This window comes from Neopsephotus bourkii, unplaced genomic scaffold (assembly GCF_033783945.1).
Source record: "Neopsephotus bourkii isolate Nb327-2 ecotype Australia unplaced genomic scaffold, CSIRO-AGI_Nbou_v1 NB_196, whole genome shotgun sequence".
In the NCBI taxonomy this organism is placed as follows: Eukaryota; Metazoa; Chordata; class Aves; order Psittaciformes; family Psittacidae; genus Neopsephotus; species Neopsephotus bourkii.
The window spans coordinates 14,606,133-14,629,337 of record NW_026900709.1 but is presented as its reverse complement, the minus strand read 5'-3'; the positions used below and the strand labels follow the sequence as shown (position 1 = coordinate 14,629,337).

The 23,205-nt window shown below is 40.1% G+C and overlaps 1 protein-coding gene across 3 annotated transcripts in view; it reads right to left on the bottom strand.

Moving 5' to 3' along the window:
• Positions 1-15,900: 15,900 nt before the first annotated feature.
• Positions 15,901-23,205, bottom strand: part of TTC21B (tetratricopeptide repeat domain 21B) — a 40,158-nt gene continuing 32,853 nt past the window's right edge. For 2 of the 3 annotated variants that reach the window (XM_061343540.1, XM_061343531.1), the window contains 4 exons: positions 21,730-21,954; positions 19,658-19,778; positions 17,318-17,385; positions 15,901-16,554 (listed from right to left, as the gene is read on the bottom strand). In XM_061343540.1, coding sequence (XP_061199524.1) covers positions 16,477-16,554; positions 17,318-17,385; positions 19,658-19,778; positions 21,730-21,954 — 492 coding nt within the window. In that variant the 3' untranslated portion in view covers positions 15,901-16,476. Of the gene's footprint in view, positions 16,555-17,317; positions 17,386-19,657; positions 19,779-21,729; positions 21,955-23,205 lie in introns of those variants that run through there. The other variant, XM_061343550.1, reaches the window with a different exon arrangement.

Below are 23,205 nucleotides of genomic sequence, written 5' to 3'. Positions count from 1 at the left end.
TACACAATGCCATTACATGTTCATTTTCTGCCAAATCTTGAAAATTCAGTTGCTTAAAATTTGAAAAAAGTGTTTAAGTCTCCTAAAAGCAGGGAAATTTAGTTCCATGATAGTATAGAAGGAAAACAGATGGAATCAATAAAATAAGTTAAAGTTGCATGTAAGAAAGATCCACATAAAAAGTGAAATATAAAGACAGGAAGGACTTCTCAATCAACTTACTTCAACATTAGGAAATTTCCAATATTAAAAAAAAAAAAAGCAACACCAAAACCAAAAAACATTTCAATATCAGACTTACGTAATTGGACTTCAAGTGGTAAATGTTTAGATTAATTTACTTATCTAGTATACATACTCAATGCAGACTTCATACATGTAATTTGGAGTGCGTTTATCTAGCCTGAGGATCCAATAATCATTCTGTATTTTTTTTTTTCCATTCACTTACACCACGTTTTCTGGCATGTGCTGCTGCAACTCATCGAGAGAACATGTCAAAGAGCTCCTCTTTTAGGAACTCTGCCACTATTTTTTTTTCACAGACAAGCAATTATTCAGCAGCTTTCAAAGATGGGGAAGTATGGAAAACATTTGAGGACTACCAGAATCCAAGGGATTTTAATTAATTTCTCACTGCAAAATTGGCAGTTTACAAGGAGAAAAACAGCAAACAGCCTTAATTCAAAGCACAGCTTTATTTTTCTGTAAGTTCCATATATGTGAACTAAGAAATAAGCAGCATCTAAGTAAAAGCCACAGTTGGTTCCCACTTGCTTACTACTGACCACAGAATTGCAAAAACTACTTTTCTATTTCAACCTTTGAAATACAAATAGGTTCTGCACTTCTTCATTGAAATAACATATACTCAGGAAGAGATAAAAGTTATAGAAAACAAAAAAAGCTCACCTGTTTTCCCTCAAGAATTTCCAGGATAAGTTAAGCATCTAGACTTGAGCAGATTATATCAAAGCTTATGTCAGGTTTTTTTTAATGAACCCATACATTCAAACCACAGTGGATTTATCATAGAGCTATTATTATAAGAATGCAGAGGGGAAGGTCATTACATCACTACCATATAGACTCTAAAATGCACAAAAACATGCTTCACAGAGTTTCCAAGAAAACGCATTACAAGGCCCACTTCTCTCTCACACCTTATTTTCCCATTTTTCTTCAGTGCTGAAAATCTGTACTACAGTTCTGATACCTATACACTGCAAGACTAAGAATAAAATCTTTCCTTCCTGATGAAAGGACTATGATCCATTTACCAGACCAACAGGTTAAAAAATGCCTTGTTTTCTCACAGTGTCTGGGGAGTTGATCTTGGCTGGCTGCCAGACACTCGCCCAGCCATTCTCTCATTCCACCTCCTCAACAGGACAGTGGGGAGAAAATAAGATGGAAAAGCACACGGGTTGAGGTCAGGACAGTGTGATCACTTACCAATTACTGTCATGGGGAAAACAGACCCAAGGATGACAAATTTAATTTATTGCCAATTTAAAATAGAGTAGGATGGTGAAAGACAAAGACAAAAATAGTATCACCTCCCCAAGCTCAACTTCATTACTTGATTCCCAACTCTTCTGTCTCCTTTCTCTCAAATGTTGTAGAGGGTATGGAAAATGAGGGCTGTGGTCAGCTCAAAACACTTCATCTCTACCACTCCTTCCTCTTCACACTTTTTCCCTGCTCCAACACAGGTCCTCTTCATAAAGTGCAGTACTTCAGCAAAAACTGCTCCAATATGGGACATCCACAGGTTTCTGCCAGGATCTTGCTCCTGCATGGGCTCTCCATGGACTACAGATTCCTTCAGGGCACATCTACCTGCTCCAGCATGGGGCCCTGCATAGGCTGCAAAGAAATACCTTCTAAACTGTGGTCTTCTCTATAGGCTGCAGCAGGACAACCTGCCTCAGCATAGTCTTCTCCACGGGCTACAGGGAGTATCTGCCCCAGTGCCTGGAATACCTCCTCCCCTCCCCTCTTCACTGACGCTAGTGTCTCTGCAGGGTTCTTTCTCTCACATTTTTCTCCTTCCTCTCCCACAGCTGCTGTGCAGCATTTTTTACGCTTTCTTACATACCTTATCACAAAGGCATCACTTGCCACACTGGGTGGCTCAGCTTTGGCCAGCAGTGGGTCCATTTTAGAGCTGACTGGAACCAGCTGCGTCCAGCACAACGGCAGCCCCTGGTCTTTTCTCACAGAGGCCACCTCTGCAGTCACCCCATACCTCCTAACCTTGCCACATAAATGCAATACACAATGTAAACCACCGAGCATATACACAGATCAACATGCAACAAGAAGACTGTAACATGTAAAACTAAATTGCTAACTGCAATGGCTCTGCCTGAGCCTACAGTCTCTGGAACCAGTGTTAACTATGAAAGTTTTCGTAACATCTGAGAAAAATAAAATCATGTTACCATTTTTCAGAGCACCACATATGATACAGTGCTTGTGAATCTAAAAGCTTAGGAATCAATAATTAATATAACATCATCAAATGGGGGGGGAGGGGAATAAGCCAAAAACAAACCAGAAAAAAACATGGTTTTTATATTTGAAGTACTTATTGTTACAAGAGAAGTCTGTCAACTTTTTCTCACAAGTAGTCATTTGGCATAGTCAACCAGGCTAACACCTGTAGGGGCAGGGTGGGGGGGGTGTGCACTGGCATTGGCTGGCTGGCTGGTTTGTTTTCAAACGTTGTTGCCCCTCAAATTTCTTTCGTATCACTAAACATGCAACAATGTTCTCCAACTTCCTCTAGGCCTCCTCCTCTGGTGAGAGATATTAGTTCTGTACCAACAGAAAGGTCAGTCTTTAATGAACACACTGGTTTAAGATATGTCAACAGAAGAGAGGTTAATTCTATGTAGCAACATGGATTGTTTTACACTGAAGTTAGACTTAAACCAGTATTTGGGTTAAATACTCATGACTATCTCTTTTTGTTTTAATGAGACTAATCAAATGGTAGAAAAATTAAACTGTATGGCTAACGTACCTGTTATCTGCCTTAGTACCAAAGAAATCTTCTAGGTAATTAAACAATTGCTTTGTAGATTTAAAGTTGCAGTTGTCAGATCTCCATTATACATTTCAACATTTCAATTAATGCAGCCACATTTACTTAGGTTACTCTCACCATGTCCTTCCAGTTTTATGTTTACGACATGAAATCTGGCTTAATTGTCTCCAGTGACAAAAAATAAAAATGGAATAGAAAATACCAAAGATTTATTCCATAGATTTTTAGCACATACTTCAGATTTCTGCTGTTGCTGGCTTTGATACTAACACACATAGAATCATAGAAGAGTTAGGGTTGGAAAGGACATTAAGATCACCCAGTTCCAACCCCCTGCCATGGGAAGGGCCACCTCACACCAAACCGTGTCACCCAAGGCTCTCTCCAACCTGGCCTTGAACACCGCCAGGAATGGAGCATTCCCAACCTCCCTGGGCAACCCATTCCAGTGCCTCACCACCCTAACAGGAAAGAATTTCCTCCTTATATCCATTCTAAACTTCCCCTCTTTAAGTTTTAACCCATTACCCCTTGTCCTATCACTACAGTCCCTAATGAAGAGTCCCCCTTCAGCACCCCTATAGTCCCCCTTCAGATACTGGAAGGCTGCTATGAGGTCTCCACACAGCCTTCTCCTCTCCAGGCTGAACAGCCCCAACGTTCTCAGCCTGTCTTCATACAGGAGGTGCTCCAGTCCCCTGATCATACCTGTGGCCCTCCTCTGGACTTGTTCCAACAGTTCCACGTCCTTTTTATGTTGAGGACACCAGAACTGCACACAATACTCCAGTTGAGGTCTCACGAGAGCAGAATAAAGGGACAGGATCACCTCCTTCAACCTGCTGGTCACATTTCTTTTGATGCAGCCCAGGATACGGTTGGCTTTCTGGGCTGTGAGGGCACACTGAAGCCAGCTGATGTTCATTTTCTCATCAACCAACACCCCCAAGTCCTTCTCTGCAGGGCTGCTCTGAATCTCTGCCCAACCTGTAGCTGTGCCTGGGATTGCTCCAACCCAGGTACAGGACCTTGCACTTGGCACAGTTAAACTTCACAAGGTTGGCATCAGCCCACCTCATGAGCGTGTCGTGGTCCCTCTGGATGTCATTCCTTCCCTCCAGCGTATCAACCAAACTGCACAGCTTGGTGTCATAGGGAAAATTGTTGGGGGTGCACTCAATCCCACTGTCCATGTCAGCGACGAAGATGTTAAACAAGACCGGTCCCAACACTGATCCCTGGGGGACACCACTCGTTACTGGTCTCCAGCTGAACATTGAGCCATTGACCACAACTCTTTACGTGTGGCCATCCAGACAGTTCTTTATCAGCTATTCTTTACAAAGCATCAAAAGCACATATATACATTTTACAAAAAAAATGAAAGGGAATTACTGTTGTTTGTATTTGGGATTATTTCGTGCACAAATTGAGCATGTATAATGTCTTAGGATACTCATGATAAACACAGTAGCCAAGATAAGTGCAAATCAAAATAACCATAAAATAAGTCCAGATTATTTCTTGTGTTTTGTATACACATTTGTGTCTTCAGAAAAGACATTCACTAAAGACTATGAGCAGACCTAATGAGCAATCAAGAACACAGAGCAGGTTTTTTAGCATTTGTTTTCCTATGTAACTATATTCACTTTAATCTGCATATATTTTGACTTCTTTTTGACAACATATTTCCTTCTATTAGAGAAATCTGTCTCAGCTGCTCAGGTCTAATTACGTACAGCAGGCTGCCGTTAACACACAGGTGAAATGTGTCTGTCCCTAGAAATGAAAAGACAACTCACCTGAGCAAGGTGGTTGTGCAAGAGAGCATCACATCTTAACCCTTTCAGTGTGGATTAGTACACTCTAGTACCATATGTGGCAGCACATTCACAGAAACAAGTGTAAGTTATGTTTCTTTTTCAAAGAGAAGATCAAACACAGGCCCATTTGCCATAAACATACAGCAAGATCTTTGATGTACACAAATGCTGAGTGTGGTTTTATTCACAAAGTATCTGATAGGGATGTTGCTTACAGTAAGAGCTATTCCCTGCACAAAGTAGTAGCAGTTTCCAGAACACGTTATGCTGTCCCAAGAACTTTTGCCATGAAAGCTGTATCTTCCTAAGGGTTTTTACCAGGATAATTTTCTAGTGAGAAATACAATCTTCATTCTCCATAAATGCCTCACACATTTTTATGGCATAGCTATGTCAGCAAGCACCAACCAAGCTACTGTTCTATCCTCCAGGACATGCTGAAGAAATACATAGCGTGATTAAACTCCCTGAGGTGACTGTTCAGCAAAGTGTTTAATCTTTTATTCATTAGTGTTATTTTCACTAATAGTAGTGTGTATTCTCACAGCACTTGGAAATACTTAGCCCTAAACATCAGAAGTTGGATTTTAAGGATTTTTATTTTTTTTAAAGAAGAAAATAACCAGAAAACTAGCATGCACTACAGAAATCTTCCAAAAGTGCCAAAAAGCAGCTGCCACAGTTCTTCAAACCACATCATATGGGTAGTGTGTGTATTCAATACAGTCTATGTTACATTATGCCACCCACTAACTCTGATGTCAGCCTGTCTGCAAAAACTCTGGCTTACAAGAAAGCCTTACTGCAGTGGCCAGCATGTAGCCAACTCTGACTTTTTGTTCGCTTGGTCTGAGCAAGACTGTAGACAATCATTATTTCTTTTTTAAATGAAAATGTCAGTACAACCCAAAAGAGCAGACATTCTTTCAGACCATGCCAGTGAGGAGAAATTTACTGGGGTTAGCATCAATATAATTGACCTCTTTTTTTTTTTTTTTTTTTTAGAGTAAAACTGTTTTAAAATCTACTTTTATCTGAATGCGACATAGAGTTCTAATGTTCCAGAGAATGTTGTTTATGGAACATTAAAGGTTAAAAAAAAAAAATCCAAAACAAAATAACCAAACAAAAAACTTTAAAAAATAACAAAAAAAAAAAAAAAGAGAGAAATAAGACAGGGAAGTGGGGGGAACCTTCAGAATTATTCTAATCACAACTATTTAACTACACAACTTTGCTTCACCCTTAATCTAATTCTCATGCAACTCCAGAAGCACAGGCTCATTACAAAGCTTCTCTACCTTTTATGATACGAGTATACAACCACCTCATCAAGATCTTCATATCCCCTTAATCAGAAAGTGCATGTGTGAGTAGAAACACTAACCAAATTCTCACAATCAACTGCTCTCACCAAATTAGCGAAAGTCTGCCAGAGAAATATATTATGGATGTCAGGATGCTTTACCTGTGTATAGCACTACTTTCACCACTATTATTTCTGAATCTAAAATTCTAGACAGGGCCTTTCAGGGTTTGTTTGCATGAATACCAATGTAGATGCTACTAAACATTACTGAAACACTCAGTTTGGTAAGCAATATTCTCACCTGCCACCATGGACATTGAGCTTTCTCTTCCAGAAAAATAAAGAAATAACTGAATAAAAATGTTTTCACTTCCTAAAAGTGCATCCCAGAAGAACATCCACTCACGTTACCACCTCTTGTGACAGACTAAGAAGCATCCAATTTGAAGTGAGCTTCTTATACAGGTTTAGCTGCATATGGAATATGAAGGCATTTCGTCCAACCCAAAACATTCAAAAGCACTTCAGCATTTGGGTAAAATGAAAACAATTGCTTAAGTTTACCAAAGTGTTTACAACAACATTAGCTCTCAGCTTAAATACAGGAATAAACTGTAAAGGAAATGCACAGAAATTAAAGGCTTCACATAAAAAGGAGAAACACAATCAACTTCCAAGTTTCTATCTTTACACTTGCAACAAGAGACCCTTGGCTATTTTGTTCCACTTATATAATTTTGTTCCATTTAATATACTCCTAGGCAGGGCACACATATCTGAAAGAATCAGAGATTCACTAACTCCAGATACTGGTCCTCTGGCACATTCTTTGAAGCTCAGCCAGTGGAAATGTGGTTCTGCTCCTGAAAAAAGTAAGTTTTAAGAGGAATACTGGACATATTCAGTTCCCGAGTCTTAGCTTTACAAACATTGAAGGCATAGATTATTCTAGCAAAGACCAGACATAATCTACCTCAGTGATTATCAGAGAAAAATCTGAAGCTGTAACTGGATGATAACACAACAGGCTAAAGAAATTCAGAGCAGCAGCAGCTGCCCAAGACACCTAGCTGGAATACAACTTTGTAAACTATTTTCTTCAGCAGTTTCTTTGAGATTAAAAGAACCCAAACCCTCCTTCTATGTATTCTAGAGGAAGTGCTTCCAAAACCACTTTCAAAATGAGCGCTCCTACTATTTTTCTACAGCTAAGCGCAGTACATGATAGGCAGAGATAGTTCCTGGTGACAACAGATAGTATGTTAAAAGTATACAGCAATAATTTATTACAAGCAATATTTACAGCTTAGTTTTACAGTTCTGGGAGTGTAAATATGAACTGAACTCAATTTAGATTTTACTCAACTTTACTTTTTTTTTTTTTCCCTAGGCCAGACTGGTTTGGGCTTCTGTTAAAATCATTTTAGGCTGTCCCTAAAAATGCTATGATGAGAAGTGAGCACAATAGCAGCTGTAAGCAATGTTTTAACTTAAAAGGATTAGTGTCTGATTTTCACTTAAGTACCAGAAAATTATCTCTGGATCATAACCAAGGGATTTTTACTTTTTTTTACTTTTCCCCTAATTGTAGTAATGCTTCTAAGATGACAAAAGCATCCGAGTATCAAGTGCAGAGCTTGAAATGACATTTTTACACCCCAATTTGTCTTAAACTGTTTTGCTGTTTAAATAAGTGTAAAGCAAAACAAGTCTCTGTGTGGATTTTTTGAGATTTACTGAGGTTTATTGAGCCAGCGACTGTTAAAATAATCTTCATCAGAATCTCCCACAGGTGTCTGTGCTTTCCGCCTGCCACCACTCAACTGGTTCTTTTCCAGTTATGCTTCACTGCTGAATAATTACACCTAACGACAAATCGCCATTTGATCACAGAATCTGATTATTAAGTCACCATCAGCAGTTTGGTGACACAATTTCTCTGCAAGCAGAAATGTTTCGTATGGCACGTGACACCAGCAATTCTTAGGTAAAATCAGACAATGGTAAGACAGACCGCAAGTGAATACAACCACACTTTACACGAGCAAACAAAAACCTAGCATTTCATGGTCTAGCAACTTGAGGCACTTTCAAATCTTCTAGAACATAAGCACAGAAATGAGCAGATTAGAGGGAGAAATTCATCAGCTCTGGCAGATACCTGATCAGTGATTCACATTATGAACATGATTCTCTACACTGAGTACGAAGAAAGGGGAAACCCTGCACTCAAATGTCAACTCTCAGACCAACAAAGCAACAAATTTATGCAAAGCAAAAAGGAACATCTCAAAACAATGCAGTTTGTCACCTACAACCACAGAATTTTGGGAAACATCAGAGGGCAGCTGTGTCTCGTTTCTATTTTAACACAAGTCAAGATATCCAGGCTGCCACTGTTATTACCCAACCCAGTAAGAGAGGTGAAGTTAAATAGCAATAGCAGTTACACGAGGAAAACTGGTCTTCTGCTCCTTCCCACAGTGCAACTGAAATAGTAATCTGGGCTCTCTATAACTAGCTTCATTTTTACTCTGCTATGTTATTGAGAAGCCTTGAGATGATAGGATGGGATGCCAAGCTGACCAGGCTACTGAGCAAGCCTAGCTAAAAAAAGAAGCCAAAAGCCATAAGTTGGCTGTTCTGACTCAGCCTTTAATTGTCACTCAGCTCCGCAGAACGACACCGGCTTTAGTCAAGACTGAATAGATCAATGTAACTTTTTAAACAAAAGATGTTGTTTTGTAGCAGAAGACTAACGTGTAAAACACGATGGAGATGCATATGTAAAATTAATATTTCCAACAAGATATTTGTATTTAACCAATAAGAATGTTTATAAATACTTCTCTGTCAGCACATTTTACAAGAAGCTAAAGAAATAAAACCCCGTGACACTAAGGTTAACCGTATTACAATTCACTTTTCCTGCCAGGTCTCCTGAGCTAAGAAAACATTCGTTAAGTACTGTCATCTACTAGAAAGGAAACTAACAAACTGCCTGAGAAAAAAAGACCATCTAGTAGCTTCAACGCACTCGGACGGGACGAAATATACCAGAGGAAGCTGTCAGCGTACACAGTGAAACTACCACCCTGCTGTTATCAAACCACTGCGGAGCTCCGGGCAAATACTTGGGCGGGATCAGAACGCGGTTAAGAGACACCTCCCTCAGTCAATACTTTTGGTTTGGACAGTGCATCCGGCTGGTGGCCAGCACTTCCCGGAGACCTGTTTGCCCAGCTGCCGGGCAGCAGCCCCCTTTCCCGCAGACTGAGCTCCTCGCCCCGTGTCACTTTTGCTCGGCGAGGGGCGCGGTCCCCAGCAGGCCCCCAGCGCTGGCTGCCTCGGTGGGATGTGAAGGGGCTGCGTGCGGGCCGTGTGCGAGCGAGTACAGTTGGGGGGGGGGCTGGTAGTCAAATCCGCCAGGCAGGCCCAGTCCCGCGTCTGCCCCAGGACCTCTCTCCCTCATGCCACAACTTCCCCCCGCCCGTTGTGTCCCGTGCCGCGCACACCCGGACGATTAGCGGCGAACGGGCACCGGCTGCTGGTCCGCCGCCGCGGCCAAGGAGGACCAGAGGCGCTCGGAGCGGGGCTCCGTGGCCGGAGTTTCCTCCTCCCCGCTGTTCCCCCAGTGCCCGCGGCTCACCCCGCGCCCGCGGGTGCTCCATGGCCGGGGTCTCTTCCCGCCCCGCGGTTCCCCTCACCTCGTCCGGCGGGAAGAAGACGCAGGCGTTGCGCGGCTGCCCGTGAGGGGAGCACGCGGCTCTCCGCTCCGCGCCGCTCCCGCTCCGGCGGGAGGCCGCCCACAGCGCGAGGAGGCTGCACCGGCGGCTGCTGCTGGGGCTGAGGCTGCGGCGCCTTCCGCTCGGCGGCAGCCAGGTGCGCGCGGGCGGGCGGCCGGCCCTGCGCCTGCGCGGGGCCCCGCCCTCACCTGGCGCCCAGGTGCGCTAGGCGAGGCGAGGCAGCTGCTGCCGCCGGCGGGCTGCGGGGGCTGCGCGAGGGGGGGGTGGGTGTTAGGAGCGGGTTGGGAGGAGGAATGAGGGGGGCCCCGCACCGGGGAGCGAGGCCTGGTCGGGAGGGGGTGAAGCCGCGAAGAGGGGTGAGGGCAGCCCCTCAGCAGGGAGGGTCGCCGGGGCTGCGGGAGGGGAGCCGAGAGCTCGGCCCGCTCGCTGCTGGAGCGGAACGCGTCGCGCTGCCCCGCTCGCCTCCTGCGCCCGCAGGACAGTGTGATTTTTAGACAATTACATAATGCGCACCGCAGCGGGGCACGGCCCTCGGTGCGTGCTTTAACGTCCAAACTGCGGAGTGCTGTTTAAGCATCGCGGCGGGGTGCTGCGGTTTCTGCTCCAGTCACCTAAGTGCTATGTCGTGCAAGACGTGGTTGACCAAGCGCTCCCGGTGCACGTTGCTGGGAAACAGAACGCAAAATCCCTTAGAGGTGAGATCACAGTGTGAGGGAAAGGCTATCGCACCGAGCGCCGAGAAATAACCTCACAAAGTTTGCTAATAACTTCCCTTAGCAGAGCACACAGTCTCCCTTTCTTCCTGCTTTCAAATAAAAGTGTTACAGCTGCAACCTCAAAAGCTGACTTCCTTCAGCTCGCCAAGCTGCAGGTAGCTAAATCTGCTCAGCAAACACCCAGCGAGTTGGCAGTAGTTATACTGATTCCACGGAAATGTTAATACCAGTACTTTTTGACTGAATTCGTCTTCCCCAGGAGCACCTAATGAAGAGTTAGACAGGAATTAATCAGACTTGGTGTGTTCTGGTATTTTTAACATCTTAAAATCCTTCCCTATGCGTTTGAAAGTCAAGGCCTGAACTTTAGGAAGTACTACATCACCTCAGACGTGCATAGCCAACACTCAGCCTTTCGAAGCACAAAATTCAAGTAAGGCAAGTTTCTAGTGTGTAGACTTAAAAAGCTGCTGTTCTCCAGAATAAAGCCTGCATTAACAGGCACACGCCTTAAACAAAGGTTCTTCAGAACAAGACTCAGACCAGTATCTTAGCTTCTTGTTTAGCACACACCATGTCAGATAATTAGCAAACCCAATTTTAGCACAGATAAAGCATGTGATTTTTTCAGCTATGGCCCATTTTAAGGCAGGTCAATTTTTAAAAAAGAAAAATGATTCTGATTTAATTGCAAGATGAAGCAAGAAGTAAAACCAGAGAGTAAATAAAACCAGAAATCTCAAATCACAGTTGTAAAGAGTCTAAATGGACAAAACAGTGATGATCTTCCTTTAACAAGTGGCATAATCACAAGCTAATGGAGAAGTACTTGCTTGTGACATATTTTCCTTAATTTCTTTTCCTATTTTTCCTGTTGTTCAGCACTGTATAGAGAATACACTGGTGAGTCCTTTATGATCAACTTCCAAAGATACAGATTCCATCTCTACTATTGAGACTTCCCTGCAATGTCTCCTGGACTACTTTCAAAGCTAATTTGTTCAGAAAATTTTCCACAAATTCTCTAACACTATAAACTCTGTTTAAAATACCATGTTTATAAAGCCACCCACTCATCTAATTGGTAACAAGATTAAGGTTTAGGTTACTAAAGCAGAGTTGCCTGATTTATGAGCCTTTCTGAAAACTGCTGTAGCCACATTTGAGAAACGACTTGCTATTAGTCAAACCTAATCCAAAAACAGGGAGGAAGAAAATGCAAATTACTTCTATTTTTCAGTAAGAGTCTTGCTAGCTTAGTTATTTTTAGCTAATTATACTAATTACTTTAGCTAATGATACTTTCTAGACCATCTTTCTAGTATTGGTACAAATCTGAAAAAAGCTGTAGGGAATTAAATCAGAAGCATTACTCAGTACACTGTTACTAAAACTGCTTACACATCCTCTAGAAAATGTTCTAGGCATTGTATACCTGCAGGGGAAAGGGAGAGGAGAAGAGACACCTATGGCTTATGTTGCTATAGCTACCAGATGCTTAGATTTCCAGTTTCAGTGAATGAATCAATAGAAACCACAGCTTCACTCTGCTCTTTTATTCACCAAAGGAAAAACTGGAAGATGGGTTGCTAAGCAACACCACACTAAAGACTGCAGCTCTTTGAAATCAGCATTACTGACTCCCCTCCATCCCAGGAGCCTCCTCCATTCAAAACCATTTATTAAGAAAGGAGCTAAGAAAAACCCAAGCTACTAGGACATGCATTTTTTTAAATAAGAAATTGTAAAAGCAGGAGGAAAGCTGAAATTAACACTTTCAGTTAGTTGGAGTAAAGAGAAATGAAACAAAGTTATTCCTTGAGCCCAGAAATTAAAAAAGATTCAGTAAGGACAGGAAAACAAGAAATCAGCTTATATAAGCCAAAAGGGAAAGGCGATTTATTCCTTCTGGGAATACTGTATTAAAGCAAGATTTTCTCTAAAGGACTATTTATAGCCACCATTTAAAAAAATAAAAAATAAATAAATCCAAAGATGTGCCTCATTTGCACTTTTAAAGACCTCATCTACAAAAAGACGCTAGTGGCTAGATACGCTCAATATGGCTAATGGGAATTCAGAAATCTCTTACCTGCATGGTTTACATATAAAACCCTTCACCAAATGTCAGCCATGAAGGCTCAGAGCCTCAGCTCAATTTCTATCAACTTAACTTCTGTAACTTATCATTGTCCTGACCTAATATCTTACCCATATTATGAAAGGATAGTGTCTATCTCATGCTCATAATAAAACCAAAATAAAGTAGATGTCAATATTGATTAATCTTTTTTTTTTTTGGAAAACATCTTGCATGTATTGATATAAACCCACCTATTTTTGTTCTAAATTTCAGCTAAATGTTATTCCAGTGCTCCTGAGGAAGCAAAACCACATAGATCCTGTATGACTAGGGCTGTGCACAAAGAAATGCTGTGTTTTTTCTAGAAACTGTCTTGATAAGGCCTATGTATTCACTCTTTTAGCAGTGGGAAAAAAAGAAACACTAAAACAGCATAGTTTAATAATTCATAGTGCATTCACTACCACAGTCCAGCTCCCTTACAGTTCCTTCCAGCCTCAGTATCTTCCAGATCCTTCCATGTTCCTCGTTCCACTCCCATGCTCCAGTCTCTTAAACTTCTCCCTCAGACTTCCAACATGTTGAACAACTTGCAGGCAAAAAAACAGGGAGCCTATACTGTGCTTGGTACAGTTATGTACACACTCATTGCCAGTGCTTAAACAGAGGGATAAGGCTAGAGTGTGAGTTTCAAGGTTCCTTAAGTAAAGCGAGGCCACTTAATTTGGGTCTTTCCTCAATTCTAACATTCACATAAACCTCCTGTGTTACAGTCCTTGTATGCATCTTAATTTTAGCTTAGCTGACCAAGAGCTCAAAAAGCCCTGGAATGCAGAGCCTGGAAAACACCAGTAGGTAGCATCATTGCGTAAGTGAGGCATATCTATTTAGGAAACAAGGCTATAAAATTACCCAAGATACAGCACCTCATTACTGATAAGCAAGATTAGATACAATTGTAATTAGGCTCCCTTTTGTAGCTTTAACATTGACTTCTCATAAAAAAGAAACCCCAAAATCAAGTGAAAAGTACTTTACACAATGTCAACACTAAAAGCTGAAATTACCTAAAGAGGAAATCTAAATTCATTAAGAAACTTAATCATTAGCATTAAATATTCTCTTTTTATATCAAAACATTATTTTTCTAGTCAAATACATATAAGATCGAGCGCTATTTGAAAACCAAATACAGCAGCATGAACAGGTGTTTTTGTAAGACATCTGATTTTTTCAGAAATTCTGCAGCACCAAAAATAACCAGACTATTCTTCTCATTCATTCATGACATGCTACTGCTCCCTTAAAGATCCACAGGTATATTCTGTATGTGAGACAAGAGCAAAAACCCCTGTAATGAATGAAGACCTTAGGCTCACTGTAGGACAGGATCTGGTCTGAGACCATCTTAAGAACCTGAATGTGCACAAGTCCATGGGACCTGATGAAATCCATCGGCAGGGCCAAAGGAGCTGACCAATGAAATTGCTAAGCCACTGTCCATCATATCTGAAAAACCATGGCAGTCAGGTGAAGTTCCCGACGACTGGAAAAAGGGAAATATAACCCCCATTTTCAAGAAGGGGAAAATGGATGACCTGTGCAATTACAGCCCAGTCAGTCTCACCTCTGTGCCTGGCAAAATCTTGGAGCAGATTCTCCTGAAGGCATGCTAAGGCACATGAAAAACAACAAGGTGCTTGGTGACAGCCAGCATGGGTTCACCAAGGGGAAATCCTGCCTGACCAATCTGGTGGCCTTCTATGATGAGGCCAGAACTGATTGATGGGGTACAGCAGTTGACGTCATCTACCTGGACGTCAGCAAAGCGTTCGACACTGTCCCACACGACATCCTTGTCTGTAAATTGGAGAGACATCAATTTGATGAATGGACCACTCGGTGGATAAAGAACTGGCTGGATGGCCGCACACAAAGAGTTGTGGTCAATGGCTCAATGTCCGGCTGGAGACCAGTAACAAGTGGTGTCCCCCAGGGATTGCTGTTGGGACCGGTCTTGTTCAACATCTTTGTCGCTGACATGGACAGTGGGATTGAGTGCTCCCTCGGCAAGTTTGCCAATGACACCAAGCTGTGTGGTTTGGTTGATATGCTGGAGGGAAGGAATGCCATCCAGAGGGACCTTGACACGCTTGTGAGGTGGGCTGATGCAAACCTCATAAAGTTTAACCATGCCAAGTGCAAGGTCCTGTACCTGAGTCGGAGCAATCCCAGGCACAGCTACAGGTTGGGCAGAGAAGAGATTCAGAGCAGCCCTGTGGAGAAGGACTAAGGGGTATTTGTCAATGAGGAACTTCACATGAGCCGGCAGTGTGCGCTTGCAGCTCAGAAAGCCAACCGCATCCTGGGCTGCATCAAAAGAAATGTGACCAGCAGGTCGAAGGAGGTGATCTTGCCCCTCTACTCTGCTCTCGTGAGACCTCACTTGGAGTATTGTGTGCAGTTCTGGTGTTCTCAACATAAAAAGGACATGGAACCGTTGGAACAAGTCCAGAGGAGGGCCATGAGGATGATCAGGGGACTGGAGCACCTCCCATATGAAGACAGGCTGAGAAAGTTGGGGCTGTTCAGCCTGGAGAGGCGAAGGCTGCATGGAGACCTCACAGCAGCCTTGCAGTATCTGAAGGGAGCTTACAAGGATGCTGGGGATGGACTCTTCATCAGGGACTGTAGTGATAGGAGAAGGGGTAATGGGTTAAAACTTAAACAGGTGAAGTTTCGATTGGATATAAGGAAGAAGTTCTTTACTGTACGGTTGGTGAGGCACTGGAATGGGTTGCCCAGGGAAGCTGTGAATGCTCCATCCCTGGTGGTGGTCAAGGCCAGGTTGGACAGAGCCTTGGGTGACATGGTTTAGTGTGAGGTGTCTCTGCCCATGTCAGGGGGGGTCAGAACTAGATGATCTTATGGTCCTTTCCAACCTTAACCGTTCTATGATTCTGTGATTCTATGTAATCAAAATGATTTATTCAGAGCGGTGTTTCATATGGATTAAACAAAATGAGTACTAACTTCTGCACATATAACTGTACTGTCTACACATATAATGTTGAAAGACTAAACACTCCAAATTAGAGATTTAAAACATTTCTCTTTATAGAATAGATAGCCTCATTAGAAAATAAATTCTGTGCAAGTCTTGCATGATCTATAAAAGCCTTTACTGAATATTTACATAAGGTCTTAATTTTAAATATTAGATGTTCATTAAAAATGTAAGTTTCATTGAGAACAATAAGCATAGCTGTTTTTTTCAAGATTAAAAAATAAAATGTGCTTATAATACATGAAAAATAAACCCTTATACTTTTGAAATACACTTGCAGTAATAAAGATTACACTATAATTATCAATAAATGGTTTACATAAACTGATATCCAGCACCCTTAACAATGCACCTGCATTAGACAGAACTCAGAACAATAACTTACCCTATTTCAAACAGACAAAAAGCAGTTATATGCTTTAAAACATTTTCACAATTCCGGATGACACTTTACATAGCACACACGTAAGCAGTGTTCCCTCCTGAATGAAAATAAATACAATTTCTGTCAGGGCTACAGATTTTTCCTGGAAATCATCCAGATCTCTAGTATAATTAAGGTAAACATATTCACAATGCTTTTGTGCAGATACAGTCTCTGTCACTAAAGTATTTCATTCATAGCTCCTGAAGTCAGATTAAACAATCCATAAACCATAAAAAAAAGAAGTAACTCATGTTCTTAGTGATGCACGGGCCTTGTCAAGAATTTCCTTTCTGATCTTCGGATAGTTTGGATGTGCTTCAAGGACCTGTCAAAAGACAAAACAGCCCAAAAGTTATGTGTCGGTGTGAAAGACATGAACCAAGAGAATAAAGCCTCCAGGTGGCTTGAAATTCAGAACAGTGACCTCTGGAGACATTTCCAAGGTTTTAAGTATACTTTCTCTGCAAAAAACTGCTCTCATGTTTTCACTCCCTAAGGTTCTCTCACTATATTCTATCCACTTATCTTCTTGCCGTTCAATTCCCTCCTCTCCCTTATTCTTCCATCCAATTTGTCCTGTCTAGTCATGTTCATTCCCCCACCCCCTGCAAAGAGCTAATATAATTTATTTTTTACTAATACTAATAATTATTAATCCAGAATGTAATAGTAACCCTTCCTCTTACTATGCATCTGCTCTATTTATGTTTGTACCATACAAAGATAATATTGGAAGACACTTTCTAACAGTGTCTTCTGATGTTAACATTTGATTAACACCTTCAGGTATAATCCTGTATGGATTTACCAAGCTGCAAGCAGAGGGCCAAAAGAAGGTGCTACCATTTGAATATGCTTTCGCATATGACAGCCGGCTGCTTTATCTTTTATTTACCTGGTGGTCAGGGAGCTCAGGGTCAAGCAGATTACATAGAGGATATTTAATTTAATCCAACTTAATGAATTCGGCGGGTTTTTTTTTGACATTGTCATATATTTTGGAAACTTAAGTTCAAGAAAATAAGGACCAATATGTAAAAGAATGTTGTTACAGTAGATAGAGTATCAAGTACATACAGAAATTCTACCTTATGACAAATATCGATTGCATCAACATATCTCTTTCCTTTCAGGTAATTGAAAGCCAGCTTGTATCCTGTAAGTAAAAAGAGGGAAAAAAAAAGGGGTGACAATTCTGTGCTGAATAATGAAAAGATCACATCCAAATTATTTTTGGTCATTGTGTGTTTCTCAAGTTAGTATGTTTGTTTTCTACTGTTCTCTCCTAAACTTGTAAAGATCAAAATTCCTACTAGAAGTCACTTCATGTAGTAAGTAACAGTCCTTTACACACTGATAGTTCTGTTTGAATCAAAAGGAGACATTATTCTGGAGAGCATGTGTTACTACAGACAATACATAATGGTTGCCCTCTCTCAATTACTATGGTACCCCACAGAGTTTCTCACTGTGACCTATAATACACTGTCTCTCTGCAAAGGCAACTGCATTATTAAAGGACAAAAGAAAAAAATAATCAGGATAGCAATAACAAACTAGGGAATTAAAATGCTATTCTGTTCCACTGTCAGCAGACAACTGAAAAAAAGTCATACAGCTAAGTTGCATAGCAACATGTCAGGCTGATACTTCCAACATAAAAGATACAGCTCAAGTATATCAGGCTGGACAGAGATCAGAAAAAAAATGCAATTTCAAAAACTTGAATTTTTAAATATTTCATTTATGAACTTATCCTCACTAGCAAGTGATTATGGGGGGATCTGATACCAGTTTATACAGTTTTAATTGCCAGATGCAGTTTGTGCTGCTTTGGCCGTTTTAGTTTTTATGCATGGCAATTCTCACAATGCTGTATGTAAACTAGAAAACAATGTGTATGTAGTACCTTCAATATCACACTCTTGTCTTTCTGTATGCAAGACTGTTCCACAGTTTAACTTCACTAAGGCATTCTCCTGTCTAGACACCAAATGATTTTGTAATTTATTCAATTCCTACCTTCTCGGGGGTTTCAAAGCCTTCATATATGTTCTTTATAAACTAAAAAAAATACCCAAACCGCACCTTTTTACTGTTAAAACTTTCTCTTCTAATACATTTGATTTGATCAACAACTGTAATATCTAAACCAAGGAATTCACACATCAGTCTACAGAAGCAGGAACAACTAGTAAAATCACTGCATCCAAACTCGTACTTAAGATAGCTAGAGATTTTCCTATATAACCTCAGTCAGATTTCTATCAGTCATTTTTATTACTGAGATCTGAGTCTTTATTCTGCTTTGACCCTCCGGATTTTTTGACTCACACTACATAGGGTAACACATTTTGGCATTTCATCCTTGCATATGCATTTTTATATCTTTAACTGTGTTATAAAAGCAGGAGCTAAACCACAAAACATTTAGTTACATTAATAAAACACTACTTTCCATATATTATGATCTATAGATTAATTATGAACCAAACCACTGCAGCATTCAGGAGTTACAGTTAAAGAAACAAAATGTATGGCATTTCATATACATAACACTTAACAAGCTTGTTAAAAAAAAAACCCAGTGGTTTTTCAGTTCATGCTGAAGGCTCTCTCATCCTAATGCTAAAAAAATTACTGGCACAAAAAAAGACCACAGATTAAAGACTACAAAAAACATGCATTTCTGAGGGGCAATAAACATAGCCCAAAACCTTGAACAGAATTTTTGTAAACCACCAGCACTGGGACCTACAGATAGACTATAAGTGTTGAATAAGAAAGGGCATTTCATCCTATGAGTCCATTTCTTAAAGGGTTTCCTACATTAAAATAATTCTAAAACCATGACAGTTTAGTGTAGATTTGAATTAACCATCCTAATTGGTACTGTAATAGTATCCCAAGTTTTCAGTTAACTATCTTTTTTAAAACAGACATATTTAAAAACATTTAAATATTTTATTTTTAAAATCCATACTCATGCATATAAAACCCATATAAATAATTTGTCTGATTATCAAAAATGAAGTAAATAAATTGATGATCTGCCACTGTCAGATATATATTGGGTTATATATAAAAGGTTCTCTAGTATAGCAGACAGTTCATACTGCATTACTATAAATACATTATTAAAATTTAATGCTGTATTTATAAAGATGTTCACAAAAAGCAAACCAAAACTCTTTCAGACCAAACCTTGTACAAAACCAGAAACTTCTGAAGTATCATAAAGCTGCTACCTCTTGCCACAGGGACTTTCCCAATGACTGTTAACTACACCTTTAAACATCTGTGGGTTTTATGTGAGGAAAACCAGCGATACTATATGGAAAATTAAAAGCAGTCTTTCCAGTAAAAGGCAGCTGTTTCATTCTTACCGTAATGCCTGAAATTATGCTTATACATTAATGAATACATACCTATTGTTGGATTCGTTTGATTTCCATATTTCCAGGCCATCTCGTAATTCATTGCTGCATCCTTATATGCTTGTTCCTTCTCCATTATGTATCCCATGTATTCATAAGCCTTGCAGCATGACTGCAAAATATAAATATTCATTCCGAATTTTATTTAGGTAAGATTACCTACAACAACACTGATTGCTTAAAAACTTCAAATCTGCACAACTGGAAAGCATAAGTGAACTTGGATGACAACAGTCTTGATTTAAGACATCTGCAACACATATCAGTAATACGGAATTATGCACAGTGACTTCCTACGTTACAGCAAATCTAGTGCAGAGTTCATCACAGACGACACTGCAACTATTCCTTCAAAGATGTTTAGAGCCTCCAGGAAGCCTGTAGATACCTCTCTCGGTTAATAGTAACCCTACAGTGGCCACATTTCAAGTCCAAATTGTATCTTCCACATATATTGCTTGTTTCATGTTTTCTTAAAAGGGTAATTTCATAGCCTTATATTTGAAAACTGTTTCATATTATAATGTTCCACTTAAAGAAAAGGGAATACCTGGAAGATAAGGATAAAAAATACTACGCCCCTCATTTGTGACAAACAAAAAGTACAAAATCAAGAAGATAAGAAACACCAATTTCACAGAAACAGTTTGCTCATTGGGATCTCACTAACCTAATTTAAGTCTCTTAAAATACCAGACTTTTATAAAGAAGTATTCACTCAACCTATTTACTTAAATTGTGTGTGTGTATATATATATATATGTATCTCCATATCATTAAATTCTGACTGCTAAAAACAATCCTGAAAACTAATTAATCACAATAATGTGTTTTCTCAATCAAATAATATTGTCCACATTGGAGAATAAAATGCAAAATATGGCTTTATGAATTAACACGATATTTTAAGATATAAAATGTTAAACATATATTCATAGAGCACAATTCCTGCTTAGCTCCTTTGCATGCAAGTTGGAGAAAAGCCAGTATATTCACTGTGCTGTTTTGTTAAGGAACTGGAGTTGCTGACTTCTATTTTGCCATCCTCCTTCCTATCAAACACAGCTTGTTTATCTAGGTTCCTCCTGGGACTCCACTTCTTAGAGGAAAATAAATTCCATGGTAGGATGTGCTTTTAGAGCTGCCTGGAAATTTCTGCAACGAAGTGTCATTTGTGGTATGTACCTGCTCAAGAGACCATCTATTTCAAACCCTGCCTTAGTTCAGAGATGTTTATCCCTCAGTAGTATGGATTTTGCAACTTCCCTTGGTGATCTGGATGAGTACGTAACAGAGTAGAGTTTTTTCTTAATTAAAATTCAAAATCATTTTCTGTACAAATGAAATGGAGTACATCCTACTTTAAGGGGCATCTATGCAGAAGTACCTGACACCATTATATCAAGAACTGTTGTAGCTGCCTCTTAATTTCATATTTAGAAATAAAAAGAACAAAGGTTCAAAAAAGTCTAGCTCTCAAGGAGGTTGTGAAAATGAGACAGAGTAACAAACCTTATCTTGTATCCTAATGAATTAAAACAAGAAATATACAGAATCAGGTCCTTTTCCAGACCAAATCTGTGCACTATAAATACCATCCTGAACCTCCAGCATAGCATCTATAGAACTATTGGATGTGCCTCATATGAAGGAAAGTGTATAGATAAAAAAATGTGATTATGAGAAATCAGCACAAGAGCTGAGATCTGTGTCTGCTCTATAGTCTCCATAATTTATACGGCTATATCTTTATCAGCTTTGCGAGGCTTAGTAAAGTGCATCTCTGACATTCCATACACACTTAAAGCTTCTAGTGTCCCCACAGCTAAAACTTGCAGAAGTTATTACAGAATATGAATATGAATAAAAATGACTAAGCAGCATTCACAGGTTTGTTTACTATTTTCCAGTGCGAAGCTGATGTTTCCTGGCTTGTTATGGTCTACTTCTAAGTGAAATACCAGGCAATGGGAAAAACAAATATATTTTGGAATCATGTTTCAGGGCAAAAACAGTTGAATTAAAATAGGAGGTTACTAAGGTTACTTTAAATGTGCACTTACCCTGTTATGACGAAGGCATCGCTTTAGTAATTCACCTGCCATATCGTATTTTGCAGACTGAATATATATATCTGCAAGCAGAAGCCAACTCTTTTCAAACTCCTCTGCATCAATGGGATTCCAGCTCATTTTTGAAATTCGTTTTAACTGATTTCTGGCTCGTGGAGTCTGTTTCAAGATCATGTAGGCTGTGGCCATTCCCAAAAGCGCTGGTATATGATCCTTCTGCAATAAAAAGCAGTGACTGCTTGGTGCTTTTACTTTGCTTATAAAATTTATTATTTTTTTTTTTAGTAAGACTTTCACCAGGTATCTGAAAACTAAACTAAAAGCTAAATCTCAGGAAATAAGGATAGAGCATCCAACCTTACAAACATGTTTTCCATCTAGTTTTACGATTATTTCTGTAAGACTAACCATGATAACCACCATATTAAATATTTAAGATACTGAAAATAACTTGGGCTCAAAATTATCTTCTTCAGGCTCAGGAAATGTTGAAAGCATCCACAGGTGCTTCATCTCAACAAGAAACATTCTGATATCACGAAGACCTATCCTTTTGATACACAATAAATACTTCAGATAGAAACTCACTTGAACTTACTATACAAGTGGTATTTTCTACTTTTAGAAGTGCCTGTCAAATGTCAGTAACAGGGACACTGTTTCCTATTATTAGGTCTACAGCTCCTGAAAATGTAAGTCTAAACTGCCTGTATCCAAAAAACTGTGTATAACAAACAGGATTTTTAGAAGCCACCATTCCATGCAAGAGCCACAGGTAAGTAGTAAGAAGTACAGGAGCAAGTGTGATTTTTAAAATCCTGCCCTTATTAGCATGGGGTACAGATGAAAATGGGGCTTGCATTCCAAAACTACGTCCTAAATGTGGAGAGTAGCTCTACCAGCAGCTAACTTAAAAGCGTCTTTCTTTTTCTCTGCCTTCCTGTCTCACTGTCGGATTCTGCATCTACACTTCTTTATAGGGTTGTGCTGTAAAATAGGCTTGCCATAATGGGTTATATAAAGTAAAATGATAAAAAAAGACCCCACCAAAAGGCCCTCTTCCACATAATGATCAGCTCATCTTCCCTCTCCCTCAGTAGTCACACCTGGCACAGATCAATAACCTCTGAAATCTGAAAAGATTAAAACTGTGTTTTATGTGACCCTGGAGAGAAAACTAAATAGACTAGAGCATTCTTCTTGCTGGAACTCTGTCACCATGTGAAAAGCATTCAGTATTCAAGGAACCTCAGATCAATACTGAGCAGGACTCAGAAGCCAGTACTGGAGGCAGGAGGACACCTTGTGATTCTCAGAACTGCCTTACACACAAGATAAGCATCAGCATGCTCACCTCAGACAAGGAGCAGTTTAGCACCCAGTCAATGGGTAGTAGTAACTTAAGTATTTTTTGGCATTCCTACAGACTAAATGTGCCTAAAAGTGCTTAAATAAAATCTGTTGAAA